The sequence below is a fragment of the Gopherus flavomarginatus genome, chromosome 1, assembly GCF_025201925.1.
Source record: "Gopherus flavomarginatus isolate rGopFla2 chromosome 1, rGopFla2.mat.asm, whole genome shotgun sequence".
Taxonomy (NCBI): Eukaryota; Metazoa; Chordata; order Testudines; family Testudinidae; genus Gopherus; species Gopherus flavomarginatus.
In genome coordinates, this window is record NC_066617.1 from 147537439 (window position 1) to 147565343 (window position 27905).

A 27905-nucleotide genomic window follows, 5' to 3' on the forward strand; every position below is an offset into this window, starting at 1 on the left:
AGGACCGGTGCTAGGGTTTCTCGCACCCTAGGCGCACGGCCATTTCGCCGCCCCCCCCGCGCTGATCCCACGGCTCCGGTGGAGCTGCCGCAGTCATTCCTGCAGAGGGTCCTTTGGTCCGTGGCTCCGGTGGAGCTGCCACAGGCATGCCTACGGGAGGTCCACTGAAGCACGCGAGCAGCCAGCTGTCTGCAGGCATGACTGCAGCAGCTCCACCGGAGCAGCAGACCAGCGGACCCTCTGCAGGCATGCCTACGGCAGGTCAACCAGAGCCGCCTGCCGCCCCCCCCCCACCGGCAAAATGCAGCCCCCTGAATAATCCTGGCACCCTAGGCGATTGCCTAGGCTGCCTACATGGTACATCGGCCCTGTCTGCACCAGTTACAGCCATGTGAGACAGAGGCACGGATTGTGGAGGGATGCACACTATATCACCCACTCCCAATGCTGGGGTGGCTAGGTCAAGTGGAAACTACCTAAACTTGCAATGAAAGGCTAAGCTTTAGGTAAGATAATATGGGCTAGGTTCACAAGTGGGACTTAGGTGCATCTGTCTAACATTTAGGCATCACTGATATTCACAAAACCACTGTGCAGGTGCCACCTAACCCCGTAGGCATCTAAATTTTGTAAATTCTCCTAAATAGGTGCCTAAATTTCTGGCACTGGGCATGCACACAGCCACCTAAGTCTTGACACTGCCAAGCTGCTTGATACCTAACTCACACCTAAGCTCGAGTGGGATTTAAAACAAGGAGTTTCACCTGTGGGGCCCAATCTGGTAGGCACACTCAGAAACATGGCCCAATTAATATTTAATTAGTTACACAAAGTGGAATAGCTTGAGCTGGAGAAATTGAGAGACTCCCCATCACAGAATACCCTAGACTCCAGTGGTGAATACCCTAGACTCCAGTGAAGTCCTTGCTCCATAGCAGACAGAGGAGGGATTTGAACCCAAGCTCCCCACATCTTGAATCAGACAATTGAGCTACTGTGTATAAGAAAGATGGTACCAACTCCTCATTTTTTCTAGTGAAGGGACAGGCCTGGCTTAAGAATTTAACTCCAGGTGATGGTTCACAGCTGTGAATCCCCAGTGGAAGGAAGCTCCTCACTATAGCCTGGAGTTAGGTGCCCAAGTCTTTTTGAGGGGGCAGAACTTAGGCATGAGCGGTGCCAGGGTTTCTGGCGCCCTAGGCAGAATTGGGGGGGGGGACAGCATTTTGTGTGCTCCCCACGGGGCGCGCGGGAGCTTCCGGTTCTGCTTCTGTTGCACCGCCGAAGAAAGACCCTCCGCCAAAATGCCACAGGCGACAGCGGCAGTCATTGCCAAAACATCGGCGGTAGCTCAATTGCCTGCTGCTGGGTGGCACAGCTCTGAGCTGCACTCCTCACATACTCTTGTCTCTGTCCTGCAGTCACACAGCCACCGACGCGGCACGTCAGCGGAGGTCCTTCTTCAGCGGCGAGGTGAGAGGGGAACATGAAGCTCCTGTGCGTCCTGTGGTGAGCGTGCAAAATGCACCCCCAGAATCCTGGTGCCCTAGGCGATTGCCTAGGGTTGCCTAATGGAAGCACCAGCCCTGAGCTTAGGCCACATACATTTCCACCTGGCTTTATTGGGCAGCTACCCGCTCACCTTGCTGGCTTTTGTGTATCCATCTCTTAGGTGCTTAGCTCCAGGAGCAGTCCTATCCATGTTGCCAGCCAATGTGAAATGTTTTTGAGAGCACTCTGTCTCCTCGATCCCCTAGCTGAGCAGTGAAAGGGTGCAAGGGAGAAGGCCAGCCAATCAGAGCAGAGCAAAAAAAAGATGAGCAACAAAACAGTATGTCGCGGTCTGGAAGCTGGCATCCAGGGGACCACCCTGCTCACCAGCCCTTAGAACTGTCCCTACCTAACTATCCCCATTGATTCTAAAAGAAGCCTGGGCCTCTACCTCAAGCTGTGAATTCACATAGTGTCTAAAAAGTAGGCATTGCAAAGCTCCTTGCTACAATGCCTAAGTTCCTCCTGAGAACCTACCACTAAGTGTCTAGGCCTGTTGTTGTTTTAATCCTTTTCTTCTCTGTTTATTATGTTCCTATGAATACTTCGTTTTGACAAGGCTGTTCTCTGTCATTCATGTTCACAGTGTTTGCAGCTCTCAGTGGACCAAGTCTATAGGAGGGCCAAAACCCAGCTGGACCTGTGGACAAACCCACACCTGTACTTCCCTGAGGGTACAGTCCTGGAAAGGAATAATTATTAGATAAGCAAGTGTTGTTTGCCACCTAATTTGTACTCATACTGCATTAAACATCCATGACGAGATCAGATCAAATATCAGTTTCATAAAAAAATACATACACATAAATCCAGCAGCCTTCAGGATATAGGTGTAGGGTTTCTGATTCAAATCCTAGTCCCGGTTTCTTGCTTTCTTGGGTCAAGAGAAGGATGGAGACAGTATCCCAAGATCTGAAGTCCTAACCCTTCAAACATTTCTGATATGGGAATAGATTGGTCCAATTCTGTAAGGCAGATGGAGAGACAAACTAGATGTACAGCTACTTAATCTCAAATTTTTGGCCTGAGACTTAGCTTTTCAGAGATTTCTTAGCCTAGACCAGGGGTAGGCAACCTATGGCATGTGTGCCGAACGCGGCATGCGAGCTCATTTTCAGTGGCATTCACACTGCCTGCGTCCTAGCCACCGGTCTGAGGGGGCTCTGCATTTTACTTTAATTTTAAATGAAGCTCCTTACACATTTAAAAAATCTTATTTATCTTACATACAACAGTAGTTTAGATATATAGTATAGACTTATAGAAAGAGACCTTCTAAAAATGTTAAAATGTATTACTGGCACACGAAACATTAAATTAGAGTGAATAAATGAAGACTCGGCACACCACTTCTGAAAAGTTGTTGACCTTGGCCTAGACAGTGGGTATAATAGGTCTGGGAAAGCTAATCCATGCCTGCTCTCTGCCTCTTTCCGTCCCTGCTCCGTCCCTTCTCCAACACCCCGCCCGCCACTGCCTGGCTGAGTCCCTCTTCTCCTCCACTCCATTCCCTGCTCCTCCCCCGCGAGGCCAACACCACCCCCATCCCTCTTTTCTTCCTCCATCCCCAATTAGGCCCCCCCTGCCTGCCGCTCACTGCGTCCTTGTGGGTGGTGGGGCCCCCGTGGGGGAAGGAGGTGTGAATTAGAGGAGGAACACAGCGAGCAGCAGGCAGTGGGGACCTTGCTGGGTGGGAAGGGGAAACGTGGCAAGTGGCAAGCAGAAATGGAGGAAGAGGTGGGATCTGGGGTGGAGTGTGGGTGTGGTTACACGCAGAAGAGGCGGGCCCACAAGCAGAATGGGTGAGACAAGGAGCTAGTCTCTCCCAGGGGAAGCTTTGCTCATGGCCCATGTTTCTTAAGTTCTCTGCGTTGCCAGTGGTTTCCAAAATCACAGGACTTTTGATGCAGCCAAAGTTATCAGTGCCCCAAGTTGTGGTGCTGCAGCAGCCTCAGCCATGAAAGTGACATGAAGTAAATTGTACAGAGAGTAGAGAGATGTGTCTTCTCCAGACAGTATGTGGGGAAAATATGTCTTCATTCATTAAGCCTCTAACCACCCTCTTGTCAGAATTCACATAAAATTAGGGCTAGATTAGTCTTTAAAGCAATTAAAAATTTAAAATTATTCAGTGTCACTTGTTTTTAAATGGAGCAGGAAATCAGGCATGCGGGTAGAATGGGAGCAAGAAACAGGAAACGTGGTGTCAGAGAAGAGGAACATCTCAGGCTTTTCAGTTTCCCAACTGTTTCCAGTGATAAGTAGGAGGTGAGAGACAACTAAATGGACCAAAGATTTGATCATGTAGTATAGCAAGAATCAGGACACAAGATTAGCTGAATTAATGGTTTGGTGGATACAGCATAGCAAGAAGCACCAAGTAAGCAGAGTCAGGATGAGCTCTACCCTGATATCTGGGGGAAAGAATTTCAGAGAGTGTATTTGCATAGGCACACCTACCCCATCCCAAGTTGCCGAGCTGTGGGACTGCTTTGTGATAGAAATGACTCAACCTCAGTTGGGTGGTACTTGCTACACAAGGGACATGGGTTCCAAAATCCAGTGAATTGAGAGAGAGGTTGGGGACAAGTATCTGTGTCTGGTGGTGCAGGTGCCTTGTGCAGCCAGAAGCACCAGTTCCACCCACTCCTCTCTCCACTGTGGAATGTCAGAGTTGATTTTTTATTCCCTTAAGAATCTAGATACAGGTTACTGAGCTGAACTCCCTTTGGGCTAATGGTGCACTAGCACTGGGGCTCCCCTACTGTGAGCTGAGATCACTAAGAGTTGAAATTATTAAAGAGCTGGAATTACTGAGCTGAGAGCACTGAGTACTGTGCTAATTAGTGGGGGAGCCTGAAGCTATACTGCAGAACAGAGTGGCGTGGAGCAGTTTGTGGAGACGGCTGGAGTGGCCCACGGAGCAAGCGGAGCTGAGCAGTTTGTGGGGACAGCTGGAGCAGCTCACGAGACAGCTGGTGGAGCAGAGAGGAGCAGTTTGTGAAGACGGCTAGAGGAGCAGAGCGGAGTGGCTGGTAAAGCGGAGCAGTTTGTGGAGAAGGCAAAAGCAGAACCCCATGGAGAGGCAGGGCAGTTGGACCCGGACCACGTAAGGTGCCCCTTTCTACCCAGGCTGGGGGGAGGGACGTCTGCAGATAGACTCTCGAACTTTGGGGCTGCACTGACCCAAGACAGAGACTTTTGGATTGTGAGACTTTGGGGACTGTGGGTGATTTGGGGGTTGCTGGACTCAAGAGCCCAGGGAAAAGGACACTGCCCAATTTCCTGGGGTAGGTCTTTGCTCACGGTTTGGTCTATGAACTCTAGTTAAGGTGTTTTCCCAATTTAATGCTTGTTGTTTATCTCATGTAATTAAACCTTTTCTACTACACCAAGACTCTGTGCTTGCGAGTGGGGAAGTATTGCCTCTTCGAGGCACCTAGGGGGTGTGTGTAAGATTTTCCCAGGTCACTGGGTGGGGGCTCAAGCTGGTTTGGCATTGTGTTATTGAAACGAAACCCCTGGATACTGAACCCGGCCCTTGTTGCTGCCAACTCAGAGGGGCAGAAGGGTTACAGTTTGATCTGGTACAGCAAAGTCAGATGCCACACTAAATGCACTAGTGGCTTGATAGCTTTGTATGGGGCATGAGGTATGACACTGCAGTATATGAAAGCATGGTTTGCTACTGAGATGAGATGGGCAAAGGGACTGATATGGTGCAGCATGACCAACCAGGAAACTTGTTTATTGCTCCTGAGTCTCTCACTGTAAAAAACACATATACAACCCTTGGTGGGAGACTGCTTCCATCTACCCCTTTGAGGGTGGGGGTGCGTCTGGGGTCTTGCCTGTCATATCCAGCTAACTAGATATTAAAAAGAAAAATAAACCTTTAGTTGAAATTAATGTGGCACATGAGTGTCAAGCCAGCGCAAACCCAGCTTCCCAGCATTTCCCCTCCCGATCCTGTTTTTCATGCCCTCTAAATCATGAAACGCACATTTTATTGTGCGACGGAGCATATGAGGAGACTATTTGAGAGACGAGATGATGACTGGAGAATATAAATTTTTAGTTTCCCGCTCTCGCCCACTTGTTTTATTTTCCTTTGCCGCAGTTGGAGGCAGCAGACACGTGACACGACAGGAAGCGCGTGGTGTGGAGAGAGGCGCGCGAGTTGGTACAAAGCTGCTTTTCTGGGTCGCGCGGAGAAGCCGCATCGGTCTGAGCGGCGCGCGCTCCGCGAGGGGGAGGGGTGAAGAAGACGGTTTGGGCGGGAAGGAGGGAGGGTAAGGCGCTCGCGCCCGTTTAAACTGGGGTATGAAACACCTCACTCGCTGCAGGCGGAGGCGGTCCTGGGGTCTCTGTCCAGGGGCAGAGTAGCGGAGCCAGCCAGGCTGTCTCTGGGAGGGGTGGTAGGGACCAGCGGGGGCGGGGAGTCTGTCTTTGGGGACAGGCACGCGGGCGGCAGGTATTTAGGCTCAATGAGCCCATGTCCGGGGCAGAGCCTGAGGCAAGGGGTTAGCAGGACTGCCCTCTCCCCCCCCCGTTGTGGGAGGGAGCAGCCTTGAAGAGACGCTGCCCTGGGGACAGAGCTGCGGGTGGGCTGAAGAGCTGCTGGGGGCCGCCGCTGAAGGCGCTGCCCAAGGTATTGTCCCTTTTCAGAATGGACTCTGTACATCTGTTGACAAATAAAGAATTATATCCCCCGTTGCCAATTTGACCTTAAAGACCCATCCCCTGTTGTATTTCACGTGTGTGATATGAGATAACTGGGTCTGTGGATGCGGGGAAAGCAGTGGACGTGTTATTCCTTGATTTTAGCAAAGCTTTTGATACAGTCTCCCACAGTGTTCTTGCCCACAAGTTAAAGAAGTGTGGGCTGGATGAATGGACTATAAGGTGGATAGAAAGCTGGCTAGATTATTGGGCTCAGAGGATAGTGATCAATGGTTCATTGTCTAGTTGGCAGCTGGTATCAAGCCAAGTGCCCCACGGTCAGTCCTGGGGCCAGTTTTGTTCAACATCTTCATTAATGATCTGGCGGATGGTGTGGATTGCGCCCTCAGGAAATTTGCAGGTGACACTAAACTGGGAAGAGTGGTAGATACGCTGGAGTGTAAGGATAGGATACAGAGAGACCTAGACAAATTAGAGGATTGGGCAAAAGAAATCCAATGAGGTTCAACAAGGACAAGTGCAGAAGAATCCCATTCACTGTTACAGACTGGGGACCAAATGGCTGGGAAGCAGTTCTGCAGAAAAGGACCCAGGAGTTACAGTGGACCAGAAGCTGGATATGAGTCAACAATGTGCCCTTGTTGCCAAGAAGGCTAATGGCATTTTGGGCTGTACAAGTAGGGGTGTTGGCGGCAGATCGAGGCACGTGATCATTCACCTCTATTTGACATTGGTGAGGTCTCATCTGGAGTACTGTGTCCAGTTTTGGGCCCCACACTACAAGAAGGATGTGGAAAAATTGGAAAGAGTTCAGCAGAGGGTAACAAAAGTGACTAGGGGGCTGGAGCACATGACTTATGCAGAGAGGCTGAGGGAACTGGGATTGTTTAGTCTGCAGAAGAGAAGAATGAGGGGGATTTGATAGCTGCTTTCAGCTACCTGAAAGGGGGTTCCCAATAGAATGGATCTAGACTGTTCTCAGTGGTGGTAGATGACAGAACAAGGAGTAATGGTCTCAAGTTGCAGTGGGGCAGGTTTCAGTTGGATATTAGAAAAAACTTTCACTAGGAGAGTGGTGAAGCACTGGAATGGTTTACCTAGGAAGGTGGTGGAATTTCCTTCCTTAGAGATTTTTAAGGTTTGACTTGACAAAGCCCTGGCTGGGATGATTTAGTTGGGGATTGGTCCTGCTTTAAGCAGAGGATTGGACTAGATGACCTCCTGAGGTCCCTTCCAACCCTGATATTCTATGACTCTATGTCAGGGGCGCTCTGCTCAAACACCAGGGTCTTTGCAGGATTGGGGCCCAATGCTTTATAGCTTCCTGTGTCTTAAAAGCGGTGTAAGATGATGAATGAATGCAAACAGCACCTCGTATTGTGGAACAGACAAGAGGGTGTGTGTTCTGTTACAAGCAGGGCTTTGAGACAAAGAATCTCTCAATATCCAGGCTTGCTCTTGAAATTTGCATGTGGTGGGCTGGCTGCTATAAGCATCGGAGGTCTCGGTTTAGGCTGGAAATCTTACCTTTTCCTTAAAATGCTTTTAAATCTCCTGGGGAAAATTGTCTTCCTTATTGACAATATTTATTCAAAATAGACGCTAGAAAAATATGCCCACCAAATGTAACTCAGAAATTACCAGAAAAAAACCCCCCACCACCAAAATGCACAACTCTTAACATCAGAGCTACATATAATTAGTTCAATATTTTGGACTCACCTGCTCCCCCTTAGAACTTTTCACAAAAGTCCCTGGGATCACAATTGGCTAGTACCAACATTTTGAAACCTGATTGCCTGAAGTTAGGTATCTAAATCTGTATTTCAGCACCTAAACAAATCGCCTGATTTTCAGGTATTGAGCTTCTGATAAGGTCAGTGAATTGTGGAGGCTCAGCATCTCTAAAAATTAGGCTATTTATGTTGGTGCCCAGATAAGGTATATCAGTGCCTAACTTTTGACACTCAAGTTTGGTTTTAGTGTATTGGCAGAGATTTACATCTTTCAGTGAAGCATCAGGTATTGGCAAGTGCCAAAGCAGGTGGATGAAGAACCAATCCAGGATAGCAGAAGATTAGAAACAATCTGCTAATGGTCTGATTTAGTACAATGACCTATAAAGTTCACAAAGAGCTTGGGCTTGAGCCGGCAGGCTATTGATCTTTGTGTCCAAAACTTCTATTGATCTGAAAGTGAATTGAAAGTGCTAGGCATCACACCAGAGTCACACAGCATCATCCAGGCTCTAAATGAATTTAGCAAGTGAATCTAGGATATTTAATTTTACATATCTTATTAGGGATACAACTTAAAATGTTACTTTCCTCTTATTATGAAAAAGTTTTATTTCCTTACTCCCCACTCCTCCTAACTGCCCCACTCTTGCTTTTCTTGTAGATGGCCAAATCTGAACCTCGGGAAAGAAACTATGACAACATGGTAAAAATGCTGGAGGACTTGAACAGAGATTTAGAAAAACTTCTGGAAGAAATGGAGAAACTATCAGGTGTGGCTTTTTTCTGGGGAGGATATAGATTTGCTGCTAGAGGATGAAGGCATTACAGCAGTGCATAGAAATAATAATAATAAACATGCAAGAGTGGAGGAGAGTAGACTTTAAACTTCTCTGTGTAGCAGAAATATAAGAGGAGAAAGATTGAGATCTACTAATCTGTTAATGAGATTTAGTTCTACTAATGACCACAATGTATTAAACTGAGGGATGTGTCTGGTGGAGAACATCAGTACGTGAAATCCTTAGTTACTACAGACAGTGGTATAAATGTCTGCAGAAACAGACTGGTCATATTTAACATAATTAGTAATCTGAAAGGCGTTTATGAGCTGTCATAACATATTCCCAGATTTTGACCTTAGCGTCCAAAATATGGGTGTTAGCATGAAAACCTCCAAGCTTAGTTACCAGCTTGGACCTGGTAAAGCTGCCACCACCCAAAAAATTAGAGTGTTTTGTGGCACTCTCGTCCTCCCAACAACCTTCCCTGGGGACCCCAAGACCCAAATTCCTTGAGTCTTACAACAAAGGGGAATAAACCATTTCCCCCCCCCCTTCTCCCTTCCAGGTGTTCCCTTCCTGGGTTTCTGGAGAGATACACAGAAGCAAGCTCCATGAATCTAAACAGAAGGACTCCACCCTCCCCGTTTCCAGTCCTGGAAAACAGAAGTACCGAGAGCTAATCTCTCTTCCCCCCTCACCCAGAGGGAATGCAAAGTCAGGCTAGTAAATCTAACATACACAGATTTCCCCCTGACTTCTTCCTCCCACCAATTCCCTGGTAAGCACAGACTCAATTCCCTGGAGTTCCCCACTAAAGAAAAACTCCAACAGGTCTTAAAAAGAAAGCTTTATGTAAAAAGAAAGAAAAATACATAAAAATGGTCTCTCTGTATTAAGGTGACAAATACAGGGTCAATTGCTTAACAGAAATATGAATAAACAGCCTTATTTAAAAGAACACAATTCAAAACACTCCAGCAACTACACACACGTAAATACAAAAGAAAAAAACAATAACCCCTATTGTTTTATGATCTTTGTACTCACAACTTGGAAACAGAAGATTAGAAAGCAGGAGACAGAAAAATCCTTCCCATAGCCGAGAGGGACAGACACAAGACAAGAACAAAGAACTCACACCCAAAACTTCCCTCCACCCAGATTTGAAAAAGTCTTGTTTCCTGATTGGTCCTCTGGTCAGGTGTTTCAGGTTACTCCTTTCCAGGTAAAAGAACATTAACCCTTAGCTATCTGTTTATGACATGAGCTCAGCTTATAAATGAAATTCAAAGATAATACTAAAGTGGGAGATGTTGGTGGTGAGAACAGAAAATAATACAAAGGAATTTACAGAGCTTAAAAACATAATTAGAACATAAACAGAGATTCAGTTTGGAAAAACGTTGGAAGAACTGGTACCTCCAGGATCAGAGAATGGCAAACATTGATTATCCAACAGGGAAAATAAAAGATGAATTTAATCTCAATTTTGTACGCATAATGAGAAGGGGTTTAGATAAATCTTTCTGCACATTTTTATGATTTCTTTCTAGATTTCCCTGTAGCCTTCTCTTCAAACAATGCAAGCTAAAGCATCTTAGCCAATCATCATAGATAAGGTGCTTGTCTATGCTTACGTTGTCAATTCTGGAAAATGCTAGTAGTTTAAGTGTTAAATTACTTACACACTAGAATGGACATAACCAATGAGCAGAGGTGCTGCCCAATCAAGGACCAGACTTAGAGCTGAGCTTGTCTCAGCAGAAAGTCACACTTTCAACTCATCTCAGATACTCGAAAGTGAAATATGGGGGGATTTCCTCCACCAATATGCCTGTGTATGTGTCTTTATTATAAGGTCATGTGGTTTGTAAATAGAGTCATTTATGCAAATGATGATTTATTACCACAAGGTTGTTACTGAGCACAGAACTGCATATGCTATTTTGTTAGTTATTGCATAGCTTCCCTAAATCACATATATTAATTTTTCAGTGTGCACGAAATACTGATTCTTACCTTCGCATCTACAGAAAAGCAAGATCACACATTTGCCCACCCCCAGTCCTCAAACTCCACTGACTGCTAGAGCTGGAGAAATACTGCAAAGAATAAAATAAAAAAATATTTCAGCAAATATTCATTTACATTTATATCAAATTTGCTCATAATATGTTTGTATCCATTGTGCCCATTTTCTTCAGATATTCCAGTGAATGAATTTATTTAAAGGGATGTTTACAGAAGCATAAAATTTTAAGTGGGTTTTAAAGAATATTTGTGGAAAGTGAGTTTCAGATTTGTAAACATGAATATCACCACCAGATTCCAAGGGCTTGTCTACACTGGAAGTTTCCTTCAATTTTCTTACTGCTGCAGCACCAGTAGTAGCAAAACTAGGAACATGAGTGTAGAAATGCTGTGGTTCCAACATTTTAACTCCATGGTATTTTGAGACAGTCTGTATAAAAGTAGCTATAAAGTTTTATTGATATGCTCATGAGCACTGGTGGGTGTGAATTGTTTCTCATTGTAGGACTGCTTATGAAGTGGTGGGCAGTTTGTACCGATTTACTATGGTATTATTGGTGAATGCTTAACTGATTATCAGAGGATTCCTAACAGTAGTTTAACAAATTTATTTGGGCATAAGCTTTCGTGGGTAAAAAACTCACTTCTTCAGATGCATAGAGTGAAAATTACAGATGCAGGCATTATTATACTGCATCTGTAATTTTCACTCCATCCATCTAAAGAAGTGGGCTTTTTACCCACAAAAGCTTATGCCCAACTACATTTGTTAGTCTTTAAGGTGCCAGCGGACTCCTCCTTGTTTTTGTGGATATAGACTAACACAGCTATCCCTCTGATACTTAATAGTAGTTTGTTAGTGTAGGCTGCCCAGATACTTGGAGCTGTTCACATTGGTTTGATATTGTGGGACTGATTAGGAAAGATGGGGTTGTGCAAACTGATTTGTTACTGCAGGGTTATTTGTGAGCGCTGAGCTGAGTGTGCTTTTTGGCTATTATTAGAGCTAGTTAGAATTTTCCAGCTGAACTTTTTCTGTCAAAAGCAAAATGTAGAAACTGTCGATTTCAATAGAATTTTGTTTCAAAAGAAAATTTGAAACAGTGTTTTGGTAAGGTTGAAACATTATATTTCAGCCTTTTCAGAACAGAATGGTTTGATTTTCCATTTTGAAATGACATTTCATTTCAGTGTTTTAAATTTGATATAATGTAAAATGAAAAAAATGAAAGTTGGAACAAAACATTTTGATTGACTCAAAATTTTTTAATTGCGCTTCATGAGAAATTTCATTTTTTGTTTAGTTTTCACTCTATTTTGTAATGGAAAAAAATCCAAAATTGCAGATTTTTCTGTGAACAGAAAAAATCACTTCCCACCTTGCTCAGTTTATTACATTGTAGGAACACTCAGCCAAGGATTAGAACTGGTACCCATTCATTCCCACTACTGTTCCCATGAATATCAATTATTTCCCTGCTATCTGCCATCCCAACATTGCTGAATTTCTAATATCTGTTGGTTGGGTTGTTGCAGTGCAGGCAACGTGGATGGCATATGATATGGTGGTAATGCGAACCAACCCAGACTTGGCCAACTCCATGAGGCGATTGGAAGATGCATTCCTGAACTGCAAAGAAGAGATGGAAAAGAACTGGCAAGAGATGCTGAAGGAAACTAAAGGCACTGAACAAAAACAGGAATAAACAGTCCTTATATCTGTCGGTGAAATTGCAACAGGAGATCATTTCAGACTCATTTTTTTCAGTGATAAAATATCTACAGATGCCTTACAAATGGATTATCTTCTAGTTTATTGGGCATTATTGTTGTGACTACATATACACAAATGTGTTCTGCCAAATACATGTATTGTTGAAACAAAAGTTAGCAATGTCTCTGTTTTTATCTATTCTTATCCTATGATTTTAGGCATAGTATTCTAATTATATTAATTCTATTATATTTATCATATATACAACTGATCTTTTGTGATATCTTCCTGGAGGATCCCAATCTGATTTACAAATTGTGGATTTAGAAATCTCTTTGCCCTCTTCTAAAAAGCAGATGCTTCTGCAATGGAACACAGCATTATTTTTCTTTAGCAACTGGCCTTAGGAAGAAAAAGAAAGAGCGATTTCTCCAGTTGAAAGAACAGATACAATTCCAGATTGACCCAATATGGTTCAATATGGGATTGCAGAGTTGCATTGTTATGTTCAGACATCCATAGTTATTTCATAGTGTTTCTTTGACTTTTTTAACCTTTTCTATGCATTGTTTCTCAAAATTGTCCCAGAAAGAAAGCTGTTTTAATCCGCTCTCTGTTGTAAAGAAGTTGTACGTGTTATTACTGTGAGAATTGTATAGTGTTTGATGGTGACTGTGTTGAATTATTTCAATTTTCTTACCATAGTGGAAAATGTTCTGTAAGGTGCAGACAATCTGGGCAGGTCCTCTGGAGCAGAGGAAACCAAATAAGCCATATTCAAAGGCTTTGATTTCCTGCTGCAATGGGATTCTGCAGTACAGCAGGTTACAAAAAATTATGCCTTTTTCTGTTGCAGTCAACATGTGAGCTAACAGCACCGCCTAGTGACCAGCAGCCAACAAGTAAATAAATGCTTTAGCACTGGTGAAAGGCTGCGCTGATAGGAGATTTCATTCTCTAGGACTATCAGAAATCAGTCAGTTTCTCTGCCAAGCTTCTTTTCTATTTTACATTCCTATCAGTTTGTCTGGTATGATTGTAAATATACTAGGTGATGGGGCTTGCCCACATTTCCATTGAAGAAGCTATTACCTAAACCAAAGTGGGCAAACTTTTTGGCCTGAGGGCCACATCAGGGTTCCGAAACTGTATGGAGGCCTGGGCAGGGGAGGCTGTGCCTCCCAAAACAGCCTGGCTCCCACCTCCATCCACCCTCTCCCACTTCCTGCCCCCTGATTGCCCCCCTCAGAACTCCTGACCCATCCAACCCCCCTTGCTCCTTGTCCCCTGACTGCCCCATCCCAAGACCCCCCGCCCCTAACTGCCCCCCTGAGACCTCACCCCCTATTCAACCCCCCTGCTTCCTGTCCCCTGACTGCCCTGCCCCCATCCACACACTTGCCCCCTGACAGGCCCCCCGGGACTCACACGCCTATCCAACCTATCCCCCACTGTTCCCCATCCCCTGATCACCCCCAACCCAGAACCTCTGCCCCATCCAACCACCCCCTGGCCCCTGCCCGCGCCGAGACCCTCTGCTCCTTATCCAGCCCCCCACACACACACTCCCTGTCCTCTTACCATGCTGCTCAGAACACCAGGACTGGCAGCTGTGATACCCGGCCAGAGCCAGCCAGTCTAGCGTGCTGGGGTAGGCTGCCGGCTCTTGCAGTCCCACTGCCCAGAGCACAGGCAGCATGGCGAGCTGAGGCTGCGTGGGTGGGGCAGGGGTGGAGAGAGCAGGAGAGAGGTTGGGGGCTAGCCTCCCCTGCTGGGAGTTCAAGGGCCAGGCAAGAGGGTCCCACGAGCCACAGCTTGCCCGCCTCTGATCTAAACCATCTCAACATCATAAAGATTTCCCTAATATTAAGAATGAATTTTTCTTTGGACCTACCTGTTGATCTTAGGGAGCAAGTGTTTACATCACCAAAACCAACAGCATTAGTATTAACTATCTCCCGTGTTGTCAATAATGGCCAGGAGGCCACACAAATTAACTGCCTTCCTACCGCTTGAAATGGTCTTCATTCCAGGTCTAGGTAGGAACATAATGACAGGGCAGTGGAGCAAGTTAGCACTGCTACACTTCTCCTATGTATAAACAGAGGATTTTCGTTTTTAGTAGTGTTGTCCTGGACTTCTTACCAGCATTAAGTTCACTTATGTTTTAATTCAGTGTTAAAAAATCCTCAGAACCTCTGAACTTAGCTACAAGTTTAGGAATGTCCTGGATTCTGTGTCTCTTCTATTTTCTGTCTGACCTTATGACCAGATTTGTAAGTGTTCAGCTTGCACAGCTGGGTACAGATTTTCAAAATAGCTCAGTTTCCATTTAGACACCTAAATGAAGTGGCCAGTTCTTCTTCGAGTGATTGCTCATATCCATTCCAGTTAGGTGTGCGCGCTGCGCGTGCACGTTTGCTGGAAACTTTTTACTGTAGCAACTCCAGTGGGCCGGCAGGTCGCCCCCTAGAGTGGCGCCACTATGGCACTCGATATATACCCCTGCCGGCCCGCCCGCTCCTCAGTTCCTTCTTACCGCCGTGTCGGTTGCTGGAACTGTGGAGTGCGGCTTGCTGTCCTCCAAGTCCCTAGCTCTCCTTTGTATACTGTTAGTAGTTGTAGTTGTAAATAGTTTCAAAAACAGTTTAAAGTAGTATAGTAGTTAGTTGTCTATTGTATATAGTTACAGAACTTATTCGTGGGTTGGGCTGTTGCCCTTCCTGGCGCCCAGCACCGGGCTCATGCCTGGTTTGCCGGGCTTCAAGCAGTGCTCGGCATGCAAGAAGCCAATGCCAACTAGCGATCCCCACGACGCGTGCCTGAAGTGCCTGGGGGAATCGCACATCACCAAGAAGTGTCGTATCTGCAAGGCCTTTAAGCCTCGCACAAAAAAGGAGAGAGATCAAAGACTCCGCGCTCTCCTAATGGAAGCGGCACTGACTCCGGTACCGGCAGCGCAACCGGCCACCTCTACTCCGACACCGGACCGCGCCGGCACCGGCAAGACTCCCCGGCACCGTCCATCCCCGGCACCAGGACCCGATCCAAGACCCTCGACGTCTGCAGCATCATCTCAGCAGGCTCGAGTGGAGAGCCCGGCACCTACCTTGGCCGCAGCACCGCCTGCAGGGCTGCTGTTGACTCCGGGCCTGGAAGGTCCGTCGAGTCTGGCCCCTCCTAGCTCCCCCTTGAGATCGGGGGTCGAGCTGTTAGTCCCATCTACGCCGGAGACCTTCGCCTCGGCACGGGACTTGATAGCGCTCACTGAGCCATCCCAGCCTCAACCTCTGGTACCCCTGGTGCAGGTGACCTCCAGAGGCAAGCCAATGCTGAGAGCGCCGTCTCCGGAGTCCAGGCACCGATTGCCCTGGAGACATGAATGCTCACACTCCTGGCGCCGCTCGCAGTCCCGGCACCATTCTCCTCAGCGGTACCAGTCGCACTCGCGGCGCCGGTCAACATCTGCACGGTCCCTGTCTGGCTCCTCTTACCACCGGCACCAAGACTCTAGGAGCCGTTCGCCTCGGCGCTCAGCTCCCCGGTCGACCTCCCGGCACCGAGCCGGTGGTAGGTCCCGGTCCCGGTCGACCTCCCGGCACCGCGTCGGTGGCAGGTCCTGGTCCCCAGTGCCATCCCGGCACCGCGCTGGACGCAAATCGCGGTCCCGCTCTCGGCACCGACCTTGAGGCAGATCCCGATCCGGATCCCGGCACCGACTACCACACCAATCCCGGTCCCGATCCCGGCACCGGTGCGACTCACGGTACCGATCCTCAGCACCGAGAAGATCATCGGTGTCGGCACATAGAGAGGTCTATCAGCCTAGCTCGGCGCCTCCATGGCCTTCGAGGGAGCCATCCGTGTCCTCTCAGGCAAAGAGCGCCTATACGCTGGGGCAGGACAGACACGCGGCCCTGTTTCAGGACCCTCCGCCTCAAGACCGAGGGCCTCAGCAGTGGGGGTTTTGGACCCCCTGGGCATACCGCCAAGCCCAGGGTTCACAACATATTACTCCTCGCCCAGCGGCGGAACGCAGACCACCAGAGGCAACAGTGTCTCGCCCCCCTCCCTCCCCGGAAGCCGAGGACAGGTCCAGCCACCAGGACCCAGAGCTCCCTCCAGAGCCGGAGGTGCAGCCCCAGACAGAACCCCCCGTGGACGCTGTGCTGCCAGGGGTCTCCTCGTCGTCTTCCCCTGATGAGGCGGTGGCAGGTACCTTGTTCTCCAGCCCTCCCCCTCTAGATCTTAGGGAACATCAGGACCTCCTCAGGGGCGTGGCGCAAAACCTGGACATACAAGCAGAGGAAGTCTCTGAGGTCGAGGACCCGGTGGTAAGCATCCTCTCCACCGATGCTCCCACCAGAGTGGCCCTACCCTTCATCAGGACTATTCAGGCCAACGCCACCACTATCTGGCAGTCACCGGCATCCATCCCTCCAACCGCTCGAGGCGTGGAAAGAAAGTACATGGCCCCCTCCAAGGGCTATGAGTACTTGCACGTTCACCCGACATCGTGCTCCCTTGTGGTCCAGTCGGTGAACGATAGGGAGCGCCATGGTCAAGAGGCCCCGGTGCCCAAGTCTAAGGAGGCGAGGCGGATGGACCTCCTAGGCCGTAAGGTCTATTCAGCGGGGGCGCTACAGCTCAGGGTCTCAAACCAGCAGGCTCTCCTTAGCCGCTACTCTTTTAACTCCTGGGTAGCGGCGGGCAAATTTAAAGAGCTGTTACCGCAGGATGCACGTCAGGAATATACCACCATTCTTGACGACGGCAAAAAGGTCGCAAGGACCTCGCTGCAAGTCTCCTTAGATGCTGCGGACTCGGCCGCTCGGACCCTTGCCTCAGGGGTTACGATGTGCCGCATTTCCTGGCTCCAGGTCTCTGGCCTTCCGCCAGAGCTCCAGCATACCATCCAGGACCTCCCCTTCGAAGGCCAGGGCCTGTTTTCCGATAAGACAGACCCCAGACTAAAGGACCTTAAAGACAATCGAGTCATCATACGGTCTTTGGGGATGCATACGCCTGCGACGCAGCGGAGGCCCTTCCGGCATCAGAACCTGCAGCAGCAACGTCAGCCGTATCCTCAGTTCCGCCCGCGGCAGGACCTTAATAGGCGCCGCAGCAGGAACAGTAGGCGCAGACAGTCGGGTGGCCAAGCGGGGCAAAACCAGGGCTCCTCCAAGGCCCCACCCGGACCCAAGCCTTCATTTTGAAGGTGCGCCCGAGGGCGCAGTACCAGTTTCCCCTTCGGATCCTTCCCCGCAGTTTTCCAACCGTCTTTCATTTTTCCTCCAGGCGTGGACCCAAATAACATCGGACCATTAGGTCTTGCGCACTGTACAGGCCGGTTACAGCCTGCAGTTTTCATCGCACCCCACCCCTCGCCCCTCTTCAGGGACCCCTCTCACGAGCAATTCCTCCGTCAGGAGGTACAGACGCTCCTTGACAAGGGAGCCATAGAGGAGGTTCCAGAGAGCGAGAAGGGCAAGGGGTTTTATTCCCGCTACTTTCTGATCCCCAAGCCCAAGGGGGGCCTCAGGCCTATCCTCGACCTGCGAGAACTCAACAAGTATATGGTGAATTTGAAGTTCCGCATGGTATCCCTTGGGACCATCATCCCATCGCTGGATCCTGGAGACTGGTACGCCGCCCTCGACATGCAGGACGCTTACTTCCATATCGCCATATTTCCACAGCACAGGCGTTTCCTTCGCTTTGTGGTCGACCGCCAACATTATCAAGTTGCGGTCCTCCCGTTTGGCCTCTCTACGGCCCCGAGGGTGTTCACGAAATGCATGGCAGTCGTCATCGCATATCTTCGGCGCAGCTGCATTCACGTGTTCCCCTACCTCGACGACTGGCTGGTCCGGGACACATCGGAGCTGCAGGTCCGCGACCACGTCCGCAGGATCAGCAGCCTCTTTGTTGCCCTAGGCCTCGTGGTCAACGTGGACAAGTCTACTCTGCTCCCCACGCAGAGGATAGAGTTCATCGGGGCCTTTCTGGACTCTACCCTGGCCAGGGCCTTGCTACCCTTGCCCAGGTTCCAGTCGCTATCGGCCATCATTCTGCGCTTGCAGGCAGCCCTGCTGACTTCTGTAAGAACGTCTGGCCCTCCTGGGCCATATGGCGGCCTGTACGTTCGTGACAACGTATGCTCGACTCCGCATGAGGCCTCTTCAATCTTGGCTGATCGCGCAGTACCGGCCGGCCAGACATTCATTGGACACAGTTGTCACCATCCCCCAAGGGGTACTGGACTCCCTCTGGTGGTGGCTGGACCAGTCCGTAGTTTGTGCAGGGTTCCCGTTCCATCCGCCCCAACCCTCGGCATCCCTGACGACAGACGCCTCAGATCTGGGCTGGGGGGCGCACAGCGGCGCTCTGAGGACTCAGGGCCTGTGGTCCCCTCGGAAGCTGGATCTCCACATCAACATTCGGGAGTTGAGAGCGGTCCGTCTTGCTTGTCAAGCGTTCGTCCATCACCTTCAAGGTCGTTGTGTCGCGGTGTTCACCGACAACATGACGACCATGTTCTATATCAACAAGCAGGGCAGCACCAGGTCCTCTCCCCTATGTCACAAGGTGATGCGGCTCTGGGAATTTTGTAGAGCCCATGCCATTCACCTTTCGGCCTCCTATCTCCCGGGAGTACGAAACACTCTAGCGGATCGACTGAGCAGCTCCTTCTGCTCACACGAGTGGTCCCTCCGCCCGGACGTCGCCCTCTCACTCTTCCAGAGGTGGAGTCGTCCCCGGATGGACCTCTTTGCGTCCAGGGAGAAAAGGAAATGCCAGACATTCTGCTCCTTTCAGGGTCGGGAGCCCGGGTCAATAGCGGATGCCTTCCTTATCCCATGGGCGACCCATCTGTTTTACGCGTTCCCTCCCTTTCCGCTGGTACACAAGGTCCTCCTCAAGGTGCGCAGGGACAGAGCTCGCATGATTATGATAGCTCCAGCGTGGGCCAGGCAACATTGGTACCCCATGTTGCTGGACCTCTCAATAGCCAACCCAGTTGCCCAGCCCCTTCATTTGGACCTGATCACCCAGGACCATGGCAGGCTCTGTCACCCGGACCTTCGGTCTCTGCACCTTATGGCATGGCTCCTGCGTGGTTGATCGGCTCTGAGTTACGCTGCTCTACCCCAGTTCGGGAGATTCTCCTGGGCAGTAGGAAGCCTTCCACCAGGGCTACTTACTCAGCTAAGTGGAAGCGTTTCTCCTGTTGGTGTTCAGAGAAGGGTTTTCTCCCTACGGAGGTTCCCATCGCCACTATTCTGGACTACATCTGGTCCCTCAAGGCCCAGGATCTGGCGATATCGTCCCTTCGCGTTCACCTAGCGGCTATCTCCACGTTTCATCCCGGAGGGGACGGCCGTTCTGTCTTGTCCCACCCTATGGTGGCGAGATTCCTGAAGGGGCTGGAACGTCTCTATCCACAGATCCACCCTCCTGCCCCTTCATGGGATCTCAACCTGGTTCTAACTTGGCTCATGGGCCCTCCATTTGAGCTGTTAGCGTCTTGCTCCCTGCTCTACCTCTCCTGGAAGACCACCTTCCTAGTGGCCATCACCTCAGCTACACGGGTTTCGGAACTCCGGGCCCTCACGGTAGATCCCCCGTATACGGTCTTCCATAAAGACAAGGTGCAGCTGAGGCCACACCCTGCCTTTCTACCCAAGGTGGTCTCAGCTTTTCACATTAACCAGGAGATCTTCCTCCCTGTCTTTTTCCCAAAGCCCCATTCGTCCCGCAGGGAGCAACAACTCCACTCTCTAGATGTCCGTCGGGCGCTAGCGTTTTATGTGGACAGGACCAAACCATTCTGCAAATCCCCCCAGCTCTTCGTGGCGGTAGCGGACTGGGTCAAGGGACTACCGATTTCCTTGCAGAGGATATCTTCCTGGGTAACCTCTTGTATCAGGACCTGTTATGACTTGGCCCACATTCCTGCGGGCCGTGTGACTGCACACTCTACCAGGGCACAGGCGTCATCGCTGGCTTTCCTTGCCCGCGTGCTAATCCAAGACATTTGTAGGGCGGCGACCTGATCATCGGTCCACACATTCGCTTCCCATTATGCCCTGGTCCAGCAGTCCAGAGATGACGCGGCCTTTGGCTCTGCAGTGCTCCATGCCGCGACTTCTCACTCCGACCCCACCGCCTAGGTAAGGCTTGGGATTCACCTAACTGGAATGGATATGAGCAATCACTCGAAGAAGAAAAGACATACTCACCTTTGTAACTGTTGTTCTTCGAGATGTGTTGCTCATATCCATTCCACACCCGCCCTCCTTCCCCACTGTCGGAGTAGCCGGCAAGAAGGAACTGAGGAGCGGGCGGGCCGGCCGGCAGGGGTATATATCGCGTGCCATAGTGGCGCCACTCTAGGGGGCGACCTGCCGGCCCACTGGAGTTGCTAGGGTAAAAAGTTTCCGGCAAACGTGCACGCGCAGTGCACACACCTAACTGGAATGGATATGAGCAACACATCTCGAAGAACAACAGTTACAAAGGTGAGTAACCGTCTTTTTTCACAAAATCATTTCACCACAGCAGTCAGAGCACTATTTGAGGGGATGGGAGGGCTCTAGCTCCCCTCCCCTGCAAGTTTTGTACCTGAGATCTGTTCACAACACATGGCCTAGCCCCAGAGAGAGTTCTCAACTGCAACACAGCTTGAGTGTGATACCTGATGAGTTCTGTACTGCTCCCAGCTTCTGCCTTTTTGGCAGGGAGTTTGTTTATGAACCGAAGCAGGATGATTAAGTTAACAAAAGGCTTAAGGATAGCTGGATGATCCTTAAAGCTGTGCCAGGCATTCCAGTTAAAAGATAGGAAACAAAGGGTAGAAATAAATGGTGAGAATGGAGAGAAGTAAATAGTGGCATCCCCCAGGGGTCTGTACTGGGACAATACTGTTCAACATATTCACAAATGACCTGGAAAAGGAGGTAACCAGTGAGGTGGCAAAATTTGCAAATGATACAAAATTACTCAAGATAATTAAGTCCAAAACTGATTGCAAAGAGTTGCAAAAGGATCTCACAAAACTGAGTGGCTGGGCAACACAATAGCAGATGAAATTCAATGTTGATAAACGTGAAGTAATGCACATGGCAAAATATAATCCCAACTATACATATAAAATAATGAGGTCTAAATTAGGTGTTACTAATCAAGAAAGAGATCTTGGAGTCATTGTGAATAGTTCTCTGAAAATATCTGCTCAATGTGCAGTGACAATCAAAAAAGCTAACAGAACACTGGGAATCATTAGGAAAGGGATAGATAAGACAGTAAATACCATATTGCCGCTATAGAAATCCATGGTACGCCCACATACTGAATACTGTGTGCAGATTTGGTCACCCCATCACCAAAACGATATATTGGATTTGAAAAGATACACAGCAGGGCAATAGAAGTGATTAGGGGTATGTAACAGCTTCTATCTGAGGAGAGATTAAAAAGACTGGGAGTTTTCATCTTGGAAAAGAGATGACTAAGGGGGACTATGATAGAGGTCTATAAAATCATGAATGGTGTGGAAAAATTGAATAAGGAAATATTTACTCCTTCACATACCACAAAAACCTGAGGTCACCCAATAAAATGAACAGGCAGCAGATTTAAAAGAAAAGAAAGTATTTCTTCACAGTCAACCGGTGGAACTCTTTGCCAGGGGATGTTGTGAAGGCCAAAACTATAACAGGGTTAAAAAAAAATAGATAAGTTCATGGAATATAGGTCTAACAATGGCTATTAGCCAGGGTGGGCAGGGCTCCAACACCATGTTCTGCATCCCTAGCCTCTGTTTGCCAGAAGCTGGGAGTGGGTGATGGGATGAATCACTTGATTATTGCCTGTTCTGTTCATTCCCTCTGGAGCACCTGGTATTGGCTACTGTCGGAAGACAGGATACTGGGCTAGATGGATCACTTGTCTTACTCAGTATGGCCATTCTGTTCTTATATAGAAAACAGATGTATCTGCCCCTCTTCCCCCACTGTAACCCACTAGACCCCACTCCCCTCCCAGAGCTGAGATAGAACCCAGAAGTCCTGACGTAGTCTCTTTACAGAGTTAGTAACAAAGTAAGAATATACATTAAAATTTTAAACATCACCAGTGTCCCTTAAGTGACTTGCCACAAGATGTCAGAACATGTTGGTATTAGGGCTGAGGAGGTCTAATATTTATTTTCCTTCCTTTTATATAGGAGTTAGATACAGTGCTCCTATCAGCTAATTGCTAAGTTATCTCACAAAAAAAACTAGAGTTTTCAAGTGCCTAAGTAGCACCTGGAATCATAGTTAAAGTTGCACCCCTTCAAAAAAAAAATCTGAAATGGCACCCCTGCCAGCAGTTCTACTGAGAACAATGGAAACTGCTTGGTTCTGAGTTTTTTTGAAAATTTGGCCCTTAATTCATCAGAAACTTCTCTGTGAGATTCACTGGAGTCACCTGTGGCACTCAGCTGAATTATAATTATGCCAGCTTGCCAGGTGAAGTTCTGCTGCCTGTCAGGATAGGAGAGTCAGACTGAATGAAAGGTACAGAGATTTTTGTGTCCTCTTAGTAAGGCAAAATTAGAGAATATAATTACAAATGGAGTGGGGTGTCTGGTAGCATTTTTTCAGTCCTGAACTCCTGGGATTTTACTACTGCAACTCTCAGGATTTTGGAGAACAGTGTGTGAGAAATGACAACATGCATGCTTTTTAAAGCTCCACTTTCTTCCTTGAGTAGCAGTACCAAGTTCATCTCCAGGTACTAGAGACTGGGGATCTGCAGGGTCCCTCTCAGCACCACAAGTTACTTTCTCTCCTGTCAGCACAGGACTATCTCTTTCCATTTTCACACCTTCACAGTTTCTCAGGGTGCCCCACCCAGGTAGCAAGCATTGTAAAATGTCTTCAGTACCTCCTCACCTAATGCCAGAGAGCAGGACAGTGGTGAGCCATCACCAAAAAGTACTGGAACAGTTCAGAACTTCCTAGCTGTTCTGCCAGCAAGGCCTGGTCTACACTAGGGGGCGGGGTCAATGTAAGATACGGAACTTCAGCTACGTGAATAGCGTAGCTGAAGTCGAAGTATCTTATTTCGACTTACCTCCCGTCCTCACGGCGCGGGATCAATGGCCGCGGCTCCTCCTGTCGACTCCGCTACTGCCGCTCACTCTGGTGGAGTTCCAGAGTCAACGGGAGCGCGTTCGGGGATCTATATATCGCATCTAGATGAGACGCAATATATTGACCCCCGATAAACCGATCGCTACCCGCTGATCCAGCAGGTAATGTAGACATACCCCAAGACTCTGAAGAGGCCAGACTTCTGCAGGGTTCTGTCTTGGTACCAGATTACAGAGCTGTACTGAGTTAGCTGGGGGAAGGAACAATACCATTCAGATCTCCCCACCTGGAGTTTCTCCAGGATCAAATCCGAGTACGCACATGAAAGAAAGAGAAATGAGCACTGATCAGCCCTGTACAGTAGCATGACAAGTGCCAGGCTTCAAGGTCCCCTCTCTTCTGGACCAATGTTAAGAAAGAGTACTGATTTATATTTTCAAATGTTGAGTTATCAGTTATGCTTAGGCAGGGTATAATCCAATGGGTTTAACCATGACTTTCCAGAAAATATTATCACATTTGGACTAGGCATGATAGAACTTAATACAACAGAGTAGATGAATTCTAGACCCATGGTGTTTTCAATCCTGAAAAGTTGGAGTTGTCCATATGGCACAGCCTATGTTCCTCATAATCCTATATAGCAAGACAGATTTTCTCTTTTGGTGGCTGTTTTAACATGAGAGAATCAACTAGCTTCTTGTGGAGACTGTGAGGTTTTATTTCTTTCATGCATCTCACCACATGTGTAGATTTTCCACTTTGCTGGGTAGTGTGGGGTTGCAGCGGAAACCAGATAACCCACATTCAAATACACTGGTTTCGTGCCAATATGGGGCACGTGCAGCAATTTTTCAGTGGTCTGGATGTGAAGCAAGAGCACCATCTAGTGATTATAAATTGGTACATAAACTGTGTGCAGTGTAGGTGTAGCCATGTTGGTCCCAGAATATTAGAGACACAAAGTGGGTGAGGTAATATCTTTTATTGGACCAACTTCTGTTGGTGAGAGAGAAAAGCTTTGTCTCTCTGGTACATAAACTGGCATTTTAACTGACCAAAGTTACTGGGTTGACACCTCTTGAAACTGAAGTATTCTCTGCTGAAGAGATGAAGCCAAATGCAAAAATATTGCAGATGAAAATGGGCAGTTTGACTTTATGGGCTGCGTTATCACCTAGTGAACTCCACTGAAGTGATGGTTATACTAGGGGTGCGTTTGAACCTATGTGTCAATTATCAAAAGATGGTTACTATTACTGTATTTGGGGGAAGTTCCCTTCTACAGAACAGATACAGCTGCAAAGGCTGCATGCAGTGACATTTTCTCCAGCACTGACCACTAATATTCCAAAATTTTGACTTAGAGGGACCACCCATAGACAGAAGAAGGAGTCCAGCTTCACTGTCCACTTCATGCTTTAGCCTCTCTGCTAAAACTAGTGAGCAGGTCAATTTGTGTCCGTCGTGATTCATTCATTGTGTCATGTGATTCATTCTGATGGTGATTCATTTATTTATTTTACATGAACTCCTGGAAAACTTGGAACCAAACTAAGATTCACTCACTCATTACATGTATCAGTGGGTAGCCATGTTAGTCTGTATCCACAAAAACAACAAGGAGTCCTGTGGCACCATAAAGACTAACCAATTTATTTGGGCATAAGCTTTCATGAGTAAAAAGCCTCACTTCTTCAGATGCAACTCATTTCATATAGACAAATAGTTGGCAGATAGTACACTACTTTTCACCTATATAGTTGGGCATTGGTTCTAACCCAGCTTCAGGTCACAGGCACAGAATGTGTCTGAAGTTCAACAGTATTGAGATAAAGTCCCACTTTTAGGGTAGCTGTTTTATTCAGCTAAAGTACCTTTCAACTCTTGATTATCAGTTCTAATCCAAACAGTCCAAGAATCATAGAACCATAGAAGATTAGGGTTGGAAGGGACCTCAGGAGGTCATCTAGTCCCACCCCCTGCTCAAAGCAGGGACAACCCCAACTAAATCATCTTAGCCAGGGCTTTGTCAAGCCGGGCCTTAAAAACCACTAAGGATGGAGTTTCCATCGCTTCCCTAGGTAACCCATTCCAATGCTTCACCACCCTCCTAGTGAAATAGTTTTTTCCTAATATCCAACCTAGACCTCGCCCACTGCAACTTGAGACCATTGCTCCTTGTTCTGTCATCTGCCACCACTGAGAATAGCCTAGCCATCCTTTTTGGAACCGCCCTTCAGGTAATTTAAGGCTGCTATCAAATCCCACCTCACTCTTCTCTTCTGCAGACTAAATAAGCCCAGTTCCCTCAGCCTCTCCTCGTAAGCCATGTGCTCCAGCTCAATATTAATTTTTGTTGCCCTCCGCTGGATTCTTTCCAATTTGTCCACATTCTTTCTGTAGTTGGGGGCCCAAAACTGGATGTAATACTCTAGATGTGGCCTCACCAATGCCAAATAGAGGTGAATAATCACTTCCCTCGATCTGCTGGCAATCCTCCTACTAATGCAATCCAATATGCCATTAGCCTTCTTGGCAACAAGAGCACACTGTTGACTCATATCCAACTTTTCATCCACTGTAATCCCCAGGTCCTTTTCCACAGAACAGCTGCTTCACCAGTCGGTTCCCAGCCTGCAGCAGTGCATGGGATTCTTCCATCCTAAGTGCAGGCCTCTGTACTTGTCCTTGTTGAACCTCATCAGATTTCTTTTGGCCCAATCTTCCAATTTGTCTAGGTCACTCTGGACCCTATCGCTACCCTCCAGCATATCTATCTCTCCCCCCAGATTAGTGTCATCCTCAAACTTGCTGATGCTACAATCCATCACATTATCAAGATCATCAATGAAGATATTGAACAAAATTGGCCCCAGGACTGACCCCTGGGGCACTTGACTTGATACTGGCTGCCAACTAGACATTGAGCCCAACCATCTAGCCAGCTTTCTATCCACCTTATAGTCCATTCATCCAATCCATACTTCTTTAACTTACTGGCAAGAACACTGTGGGAGACCGTGGCAAAAGCTTCACTAAAGTCAAGATATAACATGTCCACCGCTTTCCCCACATCCACAGAGTCAGTTATCTCATCATAGAAGGCAATCAGGTTGGTCAGGTATGACTTGCCCTTGATAAATCCATGCTGACTGTTCTGATCACCTTCCTCTACTCCAAGTGCTTCAAAATGGATTCCTTGAGGACCTGCTGCATGATTTTTCCAGGGACTGAGGTCTGTAGTTCCCCAGATTCACCTTTATCCCTTTTTTAATATAGGCACTATATTTGTCTTTTTCCAATCGTCCAGGACCTCTCCTGATCACCACGAATTTTCAAAGATAATGACCAGTAGCTCTGCAATCACATTAGCCAACTCCCTCAGCATCCTTGGATGCATTAGATCCGGACCCATGGACTTGTGCATGTCTAACTTTTCTAAATAGTCCTTAACCTGTTCTTTCACCACTCAGGGCTGCTCACCTCCTTCCCATACTTTGCTGCCCAGTGCAGCAGTCAGGGAGCTGAACTCATCTTTGAAGACCGAGGCAAAAAAAGCATTGAATGCTTCAGCTTTTTCCACATCATCTGTCACTAGGTTGCCTCCCCCATTCAGTAAGGGTCCAAAACTTTCCCTGACCTTCTTCTTGTTGCTAACATACCTGTAGAACCCCTTGTTATCCTTCACATCCTTTGCTAGCTGCAACTCCAATTGTGCTTTGGCCTTCCTGATTACACCCCTGCATGCTCTAGCAATATTTTTTTTAATCCTCACTAGTCATCTGTCCAAGTTTCCACTTATTGTAAGCTTCTTTTTTGTGTTTAAGATCACCAAAGAGTTCTCTGTTAAGCAAAGCTGGTCCACTGCCATATTTGCTATTCTTTCTGCACATCGGGATGGTTTGTTCTTGTTTCCTCAATAAGACTTCTTTAAAATACAGCCAGCTCTCCTAGACTCCTTTCCCCCTCATATTAGCCTCCCAGGGGATCCTGCCCATCAGTTCCCTGAGGGAGTCAAAACCTGCTTTTCTGAAGTCCAGGGTCCATATTTTGCTACTCTCCTTTTTTCCTTTTGTCAGGATCCCGAACTCGACCATCTCATGGTCACTGCTGCTCACATTACCACCCACTTTTACTTCCCCTACCAATTCTTCCCTGTTTGTGAGCAGCAGATCAAGAGGACCACACCCCCTAGTTGGTTCCTCCAGTACTTGGGGACAACTTCCTGGTGCGACACTCTCCAAAAACTTCCTGGATTGTC

The 27905-nt window shown here is 47.9% G+C and overlaps 2 protein-coding genes across 4 annotated transcripts in view; one reads left to right on the top strand and one right to left on the bottom strand.

The window, feature by feature from the left end:
* Positions 1-27905, bottom strand: part of LOC127046810 (uncharacterized) — a 278001-nt gene that overhangs the window by 42845 nt on the left and 207251 nt on the right. The window lies entirely within an intron of this gene.
* SYCE3 (synaptonemal complex central element protein 3) lies at positions 5771-12676 on the top strand. 3 transcript variants are annotated; one of them, XM_050945017.1, is made up of 3 exons: positions 5771-5821; positions 8635-8743; positions 12323-12676. In XM_050945017.1, exons 2-3 carry the CDS (start codon positions 8635-8637, stop codon positions 12490-12492), a joined length of 279 nt encoding a protein of 92 aa, XP_050800974.1. In that variant the 5' UTR covers positions 5771-5821; the 3' UTR covers positions 12493-12676. The 3 variants fall into 3 exon arrangements, with proteins under 3 accessions (XP_050800974.1, XP_050800964.1, XP_050800955.1); XM_050945007.1 differs by lacking the exon at positions 5771-5821 and adding an exon at positions 6140-6202; XM_050944998.1 differs by lacking the exon at positions 5771-5821 and adding an exon at positions 6617-7054.

What these genes read in the sequence shown, in the direction of transcription:
- SYCE3 (XM_050944998.1), top strand. Translation starts at nt 6,854, where the DNA reads ATGAGTCAACAATGTGCCCTTGTTGCCAAGAAGGCTAATGGCATTTTG. An exon ending in TGGAAAGAGTTCAGCAGAGG is followed by an intron (nt 7,055 to 8,634) that starts GTAACAAAAGTG and finishes CTTTTCTTGTAG; the next exon opens with ATGGCCAAATCTGAACCTCG. An exon ending in AGAAATGGAGAAACTATCAG is followed by an intron (nt 8,744 to 12,322) that starts GTGTGGCTTTTT and finishes GGGTTGTTGCAG; the next exon opens with TGCAGGCAACGTGGATGGCA.